Below are 9,852 nucleotides of genomic sequence, written 5' to 3' on the forward strand. Positions count from 1 at the left end.
TTTGGCTTTCTGCAACGACCGTTTCCACCCCGCGATAGAAACGTTGTTTCGTAAATGATTCTGGTCTCCTGATGATCGATTCCGTAGAATGTTTTGTGTGACGGCATTTGTAATGGATGTACCATTTCGAGGGGAGCTTTGTGGGGATAGCTTTACTATCCGGAACTCATGAAAATTCTTCTTTCGAAGGTCATTTGATTCCTCACGAAAGCCTCACATTCTGTTTTTAGCAGCAAAGTTACTGAGAAGATACAAGTGGACGGAAACGTGTTCTTGGAGACAGTTACTCAGCATGACCGTGTGCCCAGGTCCTAAAAATAGAATGAGACAGTCTGTGCTAACCGCCATCGCGAGGAAACTGGAATTTGTTGCCGTGTGACTGTTTCCTCACCTCAGTAATTGTATTGGACGAACCTCTTGTCAGGTCGTTTAATGGATAGAGGTCTGACAAACACAGTAACCTGGCCTTCCAAGTTGAGTGTTGGAACAAGTGTGATAATTTGTTCCTTAACATTTTGGCTCCTTGAGTAGTTTCAAGCCAACCACTGCTTCTTCACACTCAGGCTTTTTAGCCAGATGCTTTAGTTGACGACCCTGATCGTCCTGTCTAGGTTTGGGTGACATGGCATTATCTTAGCCTACATACAATCGTGGGCTTTACAGACAAACGTGCCTTCGTGTCACATCGGTCGTCGTGTGATGACATCAGCCAGGTAGCCTTGTTCGCCGCGGACAGCAGGGCGGATAAGTGAAAACGTGCGGTTGCTGATGCCCTACATCTTCTTTCGTTATCATTTCAACTCCCGCCCTGTTCTAATTGATAGTCACTCTTATATAGATGCCAGCTGTGAAAATCTCAGTCGATAATCCGTAGACTGGACACACTGCACCGGTCCGCTATTCGAGCCCCGTTCTCGTGTTCCTACTGCAGTCTTTAACGTGAGAACTTTTAGGCGAATTGGCCAAGAAGCTGACATTGCGCGTACATAGATACGAATTTGGGTAGACGTCTGTTGCAGTTGTGAAACTGGAATAGAAGATCCAAATGCAGTTGTTGAGCTTACGGCGTCATCTCCTTCTAGACGCTATAGACCACGGACTTCGAGTGACTCTGAAGCTTCTGCAGCGGTGGCACAGGTGTTGTTACGGTATTGACTTCTCCAGCCGAAGCTTCGTTGCTCGACCGGATGATTATAAATAGCCGCCTGTTCGTACTCCAACTTTGTACTCCAATAAAAACTGTCGCAGTTAAACACCCGTATGTATTACTGGTGTATGGCTGTCAATGATGACGATGATGATGCAAACTGCAAAAGAACTCTCAGCTGTTCGTACTCCAACTTTGTACTTTAATAAAAACTGTCGCAGTTAAACACCCGTATGTATTACTGGTGTATGGCTGTCAATGATGACGATGATGATGCAAACTGCAAAAGTAACTCTCAGTGGATGCGCTAAGATGGGGATCATCCGTCAATAAGCAGGGGGGCCTTTTTGGAGAATATTCATTAACCGAAGAGACAATCTTTTTAATTTGTTTTACCCAGAGGACCTATTATTAAAGCGCTTTTTTTGTTAGTATCATGAAACAGGTTTTCCGATCAAGATAGATGCCGTTTCTGGCCAGAAGTGTCCATTTTCTTGGATCAAGTGAACACATGTAAGTGCTTCGGACCCAATAAGGCAAGTAGAACGTAAAGCACTTGCTTAAGTGTCGCTGAGGGTTTACGACGGAATTCGGCCTCGGGATCAAGTGGAGTTGTATTGATACGACCAAAAAAACACCGGATACATTCGCCATGGGCAGAAACTTTAAACTTCTAGAGATGTGAATGTAAAGCGCTACGTTTACTGAGGAAAGACAACAAAAGGAAAACTGGACACGGAAGGGACTCCCCAGGTATATCACATGGAATGTAGGATAACAGATCTCTTTGAATGGTCACCGGTGTGTTCAGTCACTCTACCTGGGCAATGGAGGCCAGGGGACTGTATATATTGGGCCATACCGTGTGACTTCATATGAAACTGTTCCCGGTTGCTTGTCCAATCATGGAAGATTTCTTTGACGCCGAAAATTTGGCTTGATTCATCCCAACCAACCTGAACCAGTATCCTTCACACACTACGCAATCGTTAGCCTGATAGGCTGTTCGCTCAAAACGGTTACATGTCCTCTACTGACACGTGTAAACGCAAGGAGGATCAGTCCCAGGTTGAAAAGCGCGAAGGTCACGCCGTCCTGCACCTGGCGCTTTCGTTTCCAGTCGTCGCGAGCGTCCCGGTAGATATTATATATCGTCCAGCTATAACACCCTTTCGGTTCCTAGCTGTTATACCACTCAAAAGAAGCATGAGGGCTGGAATACTGCCAGGTTGTCCAAGCTTAGACAGGGGAAGTCGAGAGGCACAGGTCGGGTTCGAACCACGGACCTTCCGGTCAGTAACTTCGCGCTCTAATCACTGAGCCATCTCGACCCGGTAGGTGGCTCTCGAATGATAAACACCGTCCCCACTTCCAACTAGCGGCTTACATAGCATTCAGCCGCGGACGTTCTATAATCCGCCAACTCCTGCTAGACTGCGAAGATACCGGTGATCATATACTTTGGAAAGCCAAGTGGTTTTTCAAGTCAGGGCAGGTTTTAGGCATGCCTAAAGGAAGGAACCACTGAACTTGAGTTTCACCCTCATTGGAGCTGATCGGCAATGCATATCCTTCGTCGTGTCTGGATTTGAACTCCGAGTATGCAACACGCAACCCCAACTAACTCAAACAATTTGCTTTAAAGCACCATCCAGTTCGAATGGTTATCAGTTGAGCTATTTAGACTGAGTTGGACTTTTCATTGTGACGACATTTCTGGCCTATCCTGTCTAATCTTACTGTGCCTATTTTCCACTTTTTGTCTTCATTACCTCAGCTTGCTCATCGTGTATTGCTCTAAAATATTTGCTTGGGTTCTGAGGTTGCCGAGATTCATCTCAATCCATCCAACGTTCATAGGGTTATAGTGAAGGAAAAGGCCAACCTAAGGTTCTCATCATCATCATCCTCATCGCCATCGTCGCCATCGTCATCAACATCGTCCTCACCACCATCGTCATCATCGTCAACACACCATCATCATCGTCATCCTCATCACCATCATCGTCGTCGTCATCATCATCGTCAACAACATCATCATCATCCTCATGCTTCACTGTCGTACTGCGCCGGCCGATGTTGCATGAGAGTATTTTTATCTGTAAATGTATGGTTTTACCTGCGACGGCCGATGTTGCATGAGGGTATTTTTATCTGTAAATGTCATGGTTGTACGAGGGCTGGGATACTGGCAGGACGCCCACACCTAGACAGCAGGACGATGAGGGTTCTCAACCAAAGCCTTTGGTTCAAAAGCCTAAGCGCGAGGCAGCGGTGTTTGATGGGAAGTGCAAATGCATTACCATTTCTACAGAGCCAGTCGCCACACATTTTTCAACCCCCAACCTGGAGGACCAGGGGAGTGTGTTCGCCGGTCCTCTTACCATTGAACAAACTGGTATCAGAGACTCTGTGAGAGTCGTGGGGATACCCCCTATATGAGGTCCAATGGGTCGCTGAGGTGCACAAACCGTCACACCACGGTAAAGTCCCGAGTTGTAACCCTGTTCCTATCGATCTTAATCCCTCCGTCTCACGTGAAAACGGATAGAACATGTGTTATTTATTGAGGAAAAGGCAAATGCGAAGCCGCGTTTTGGATCGTTGAAAAACAGTGAATGCATTTCAAAAGCCTGTTACAAAATAATAATCAGAGTGGTATGTGGAATCGGCGCGGGACAGTTGTAACCGCAACTGCTCCACCAGTCGATATAGTCGCCGGTTTTCAACTTTTAGTTTACGCACCCGCCTTCTGTATCTGTTCTGATCATCTTGTAACACGAATTCGCAACTTGAATCATCAAGTCCGCTATCTGCCTTCTGATTGGTTCGGATTTTCCGGCACATGGTGAGCTCTTTTTGCAATCTGTTGATTTCTGCACGGGCTTGTGATAATTCTGCCTCCGTGTCTTGTCGATCAGCAAGTTCTTGTTTTAGTGAATTGCACGTTTCTTGTAATGTCGTGGACAGATACTGAAAAGTTTGAAACACGGCAAGCAAATAGAAACATCAGGTTGGTGGGTTCAAAACACGGAGGGATTCGTGCATACTAAGAAACGCGCAAACTAGAAAAAAAATAGGAGAGGTATCCCATGAATAAACTAATTTCAAAACCTGTGCAAAAGAAACGTGTTTCTCGTGTCAACAAAAACCAAATAGTACCATTGTTTTTCTCTACCCAAAGTCTCTGTCAGGAGACTGATAGATCAAAATAACAAGAACTAAACTCTTATCTAGACGTAACACACTACTCATAAGGTTGCCGAAAACCCTTTGACGGCAGACGCCTTTGTTGGGGGAGGCGCAAGCGCGAGCTTCTCCTTGAACCCAAATTGTACAGATTTCGACTAATATTCTCTGTTGTACACGAATTTTGTTTTGACAGGAGACTCGGCCGAATCTCTCGTTGATGATTCAGCTGAATTCAGTCGAGTCTCCTGTCAAAACCAGAATCGCGCGGAAATCAGAGTATCTGTCTAAGAACGAAGCTCTGTTTGCTTTCGTTATCCTAACTGCCGCAAAAGAAAATAGTTGTGATTTAAATTGTCAAGCGTTCCCCATCACCAGTGGGTTCCAAGGAAATTTGCAACCTACCTTCAACCAACCAACTTCATTTCTCAATTCCCGGACAGACTCGTGCAATGCTTCTGTTTCCGCCTTTTCGATCTCTCGTATTTCTGCAGCGGTTTCCTTGATGCCCTTATGTTGAACCGATCCCAACTGGAATGTAGATGGATGAATTTACAATACGAAGCATTTCTTTGAAGAATTCTACTATTAACGAATATACACTCATTTGCAAACTAATTTGGTTTTTCGAGAGACTCGGAGAACTTTACAGACGAGAGATTCAGCTGGGTTCCAGGTGAGTCTCTCGAAAAACCAAATTAGTTTGCGAATGGGTGTATATTCGCTAATTTCGTGCTATTTGGTTTCAAGTAGAACATAGGGTTGACGGAAATTCGGGGACCGCGCCTACCTGATGAATCTTAAAAAGGGTGAAACCGGCCGTGGGCTGTCGATGAATTTTCAGCAAACTTACGAGTAGTACATTACAAAAATTCTACTATTAGTTAACTCGTGCGGATGGTAAGGAAGGGCGACAATGAAGGATAACTACTTGGTGTGAGTGGTTTCACAAACGAGTGTTCCGTTGACGCGTTCCGTCTTTTATCGGTTTGTCAGTTCATTCACTCACTCACTTATTTTCTCATCAATTACACTGTATAACCGGTTCAATTATTCGATCAGTTATTCACTTATTTCATTATGCAATTATCAAGCCAGGTTATTGATTAGTCAGTCGGTCAGTCATCTGCGATCCTACTGAAGTGTGGGCGGTCATGAAAGCAACACTTGAATCCAACTTTAAGTTGTAATGCCCACAGTCTCCCTTTCTTCAATACGGTACTCCACTCGAAGGGCCCATCAAGTAGATAGGTCTTGCCTGAGGATGAGAAACTTTCGGTTGTACGAAATGCCTTTATTTGCTGTCAGAGTGTTTGTACCTTCTGGTTCCCAAACTGGTCCATTTAAGTTCTGCAGGGAAATATCACAACAAGGAACCCTAGAGTTCCTATTTATTGAATGGGTTTGATTTCGCAAGGATCAATATCCGACATATTGTCCGTCATCTTGGCTAATCTCGATATTGCTTAAGTAGTCATTCAGTTAGCAATTTCGTTAGAATATGCTTCAGTGATGAAGTACGTTGAAAATACTAAAACTATAGCACACAAGGAAGTACCTCTCAACAAGAGACACTCATCCAGAGAGGCTATATGCCCCTAATTGCTTGGTTCTGTCTGTTGAAGTCTTCTATGTATATTCGACACAGTCATCTTAGCCGTTGCGAATGCGTATGGAATTGAATTTCTTGGTTTCACTGATACCGGTGAAAGGCAAAAGGCCTTCGTTGCGGAGTTATTTATTAGGAAATGCCAACTGACCGGTTACAGACCATTGGACAGGGAAGCAAAACTCTCATTTGCATCTTGTTTACAAAAACTGGACACCCATCTTCTCCCGAACGCGTCTTCTTGAACTATCATGGAGATTCATTGACTCCAATCATTCCTTGCTCAAATCCAAGCAAATGTTACAAAGTGACTCCACGAATTCCGCAATAGATTTCCCCTTTGCAAAAGACGCATCCCCCATCAGTAGTACCGTTACACCGGTACTGAAATTCTCGGTTTTAGGGGACACATAAATGGCTGATATTCACACGTGTCCGTTCACTCTAATGCGTCGTTCATTAGGTCGTGTTAGGCTGTTCGTATTTTCTCATCCATCCTTGGGTCTATCATTGTTGCCAAACAGCATTCACTTTCAAACGCTTCACAAAAGTGATTTTTCCTAATCGGAAAGCTGTTTTCAAACACATCGATCCTCAGAAACTTTGGCGGTGTTTCGCCATCAATGGTACCCCATTTATGAGTATACGAACTCCTGTGGACGCGTACGTATCTATAGCGATATTCTCTTAGGTTCACTTTGTCCAGTAGTGTAAGACAAAGCCGTCATTTCTCACCACACCAAATCAACTGCTTGAAATTCCTCTTCCCGCCTCTGAAACTCCAGGAGCCTGTATGCTTCTGAGGTGCTCATTCACCGACGCTGAGTGAAGGTGTAAACCACTTTAAATAACGTAACTCTGTTGCGTGGTTTGATATATGCCTCACAACTGCAAAGTGTAAATTCCCGCTATAAGGCCGATTAGAATCAAACACACACCTCTTGCTAACAGATCATCCAACTGACGTCGTGGATAAATTTGTTTATTTTGGCTGCTGTATATGTTCTATCGGCCTGGTTGGAGATAAGAGCGACAAATACTGTGTTGGCCAAACGGGAAGAAAACTTGCCAGCAGAAGACATGACCCAATGTCACTCGTCTCAATCCACGAAGACAGAGAAGGACACACGTTCAATTGGGACAATGTTCAAATACTCGCTCACGCACGAACAAAACGGGAGCGAGAATTTGCCGAGGCGTGGTACTCCACACAAAAATCGATCAATAAACACATCGACATTGACCCATTCTATCAGCCGTTACGAGCAAAAGAACCACTCAGTCACGGGACTCGGAGCCAAGAAACCTAACAGCAAGACAGTCACTAAAAATAGAAGGCCGATGAATCAACCAACCAAGTAAACAAAACTCACACCACAAAGCAAGAAGAAAACGGTCGAATCACAGCATGACAACCACATACAGAACTGCCGAATTGAATGCACCCAACGAACCAACCAGACACAGGAGATTGAGACCACGTGAGATTCACAGGAGACCAATCAAGCAACACGACGACCGTTTCCAGAACTACCAGATACTGTTTAGAAGCTATATAATCACAGGCGTAAGAGGAGGAATTCACCCACTCAACCCTGCACTGGCGATTTCACCTCGATTGGTGATTAAACGTTTGCAATCCAACTGCCAAGCTCGGCGAACAGACCAACAACCAAACAGCGCACCCGAACTACCTACATTCCACAACATTGCTACTGAGAACACTTATCGCATTGAGAAGGCCAGTGCAGCTTTTGCAAACCTCCGACACCTATGGCACCGACGTGACGGCAGTTTGTCCGTCAAGGGCAGAGTTTACAATACAACAGTGTGATCCATAAGGCTTTGTTGATCAGAAACGTGACCTCTGTGCACAGTGAGTGTAGGAAATCTGTCAGTATCTGACCATCAGTGTCTCCGAAGCAGACTCTATGTGATGAGAACATCTGGTAAGCAACGCTGAGGTACTACAGAAGGTTTTAGGAACAAGAAACTCTCGCGCAATGGATTAGCAACTCAAACTTCCTAGGTTACGCTGGCTGCCCAGCCCTGTGCTGATTGGAACCGAGAGTTGGAAAGTGCAAAACCTGGCAACGACGTATGAAAACACTAACCAGTAAATTTAATCGGGTTGCCATCTCCCGCCTCCTTGGACGGGACCCCGGGACTCAACTCACAAACTGTTGATAACAGTGGTAGAAACGGTTCAATCACGTAGTCACATGGCGACCACGCATTGAAACTCTCGCCTCCAATTGTAGCTGTCCAGTTTCGCGAACTAACCGATCACACCATCTTCTCCGATGCTTGGCTGTATGTCGCACTGAGCAGAACTGTAGCCGCTGCGGTCAATGTACCCGTTGTACATCGTTTAAAGCTGATAAACTGAACTGAACTGATTGCTGATAACGGCCAATTCAAAATAGACCTCACTGACGAAAGTTGACACGTAGATCAACCAGTTGTAAGCGTGCGTATGCAGATATTTCACTCTGATTTAGATGAAGGTGCTCACAGATACAAACTCTGATGTGATTGGTCCACGAAGTGCATCGGGTTCAATCACGACTGGTGTTTAACTAGCGACCTCTATTTGCCGCTTTACCAACCCAAAATGGCTCATTTGAATGTTCACTGACCGAAATGCGAACTTTGCCCTCATGTAACGGTTCTGTTGTTAATAAAGTAATATGTGGATTTTACCAACAAGTTCATGGAGAAGTGAGACTGCCCTTACACATGAGATGCACTTTCATGTGCAGTCCCTTAATGAGGTCATTACTTGGTACCGAGACCTAGATACAGAAGCCCAAGGTCACTACTCAGATCAGCCACGGTGTATGAGTGCGTTTCATTTGTGAACCGTCAGTCATGCTGACATGTACACGCCAAATGATACGGGCAATTCTACAATGCATTCAAAAAATTAGTTAAAAGACCCAATCAGGTTCAAATTTGGTTACTACGATTAGAAAACTAGGCGAATCCCTTCTTATCACCCAACCGTCCGTAAAAATCACCTCAAGGGGACTCAAATCAACTGACTTGTCTGGTTAGACGCTCAATCCGTTCTTCCAACTTCGCAACGACTTCCGCGTTTGAGCGTTGACTGGCCACCAGTTCGGTATTGGCCATCGAAAGCTCTCGTTGAGTGACTTGATACTTTCTATAGGTTGCCTCCAACTGTTCCTGTAATTCCTCAATCTGTGCAACAGCGCTGTCAAGATCCTCGTGTTTGTTTGTTTGCCGTTTTGGTAACTCGTGGTGCCTTCTCCTGACTTCTTGGGCAGAGTTGCCTTAAATGTGTGGAGAACAGGTTGATTGCAGTTAGGAAGGAACAGAATAAAGTTTGAATATTTAAAGCCATTGCAGTATGGATGAACACAGTTGATACTTAACTCCTTAGTATTTGCTCGACCGTCGAGACCATGAGCGTCACAGTCTTTAGTATTTGCTCGACCGTCGAGACCATGAAGCCGTGCCAAGCAGTGAGCGTCACAGTCCATCGTCGTCATCACCATCAGGAGCATCCTTTTTAGCACTGATGCTTCACTGCCGTACAACCACAAAGTTTATTCAGCTGTATTTAGAGTTTTAGGGTTGAGAAAATACAAGAGTTGGGAAGGGAACCTGGTGCTTGCCCATTGCAAGCGTTCTGAGGTGTCTACGCCTTCAAGCGGTCAATCAAACAATCTGAAAAGGAACTGAAAGTATGAACACCGATAAGCCGTCTTTTCTTGCAGTGTCTCCAGCAAAACCCAGGTTTGGTCATGAGGACCTCATTCTGGAGGGCGGGGCGCACCAAAGACACCCAAACTCTTTCACATATAAGTTGGGCGCTGCCTAGATTCTTTTTTAAAAGAAACCGTGCCCAATATCACGGCGAAGTTTGTATTAGGCAGCAGAG

General features: G+C 45.0%; 1 protein-coding gene across 1 annotated transcript in view; it reads right to left on the minus strand.

Annotated features, from left to right (window-relative positions):
• Nucleotides 1–3,717: 3,717 nt before the first annotated feature.
• T265_10855 (hypothetical protein) overlaps nucleotides 3,718–9,852 on the minus strand; it is a gene marked incomplete at both ends in the record, with an annotated part of 26,233 nt that continues 20,098 nt past the window's right edge. The window contains 3 exons of the mRNA XM_009177342.1: nucleotides 3,718–4,120; nucleotides 4,742–4,867; nucleotides 8,991–9,241. Coding sequence (XP_009175606.1) covers nucleotides 3,773–4,120; nucleotides 4,742–4,867; nucleotides 8,991–9,241 — 725 coding nt within the window. The remainder of the gene's footprint in view (nucleotides 4,121–4,741; nucleotides 4,868–8,990; nucleotides 9,242–9,852) is intronic.

The sequence above is a fragment of the Opisthorchis viverrini genome, assembly GCF_000715545.1.
Source record: "Opisthorchis viverrini unplaced genomic scaffold opera_v5_417, whole genome shotgun sequence".
In the NCBI taxonomy this organism is placed as follows: domain Eukaryota; kingdom Metazoa; phylum Platyhelminthes; class Trematoda; order Opisthorchiida; family Opisthorchiidae; genus Opisthorchis; species Opisthorchis viverrini.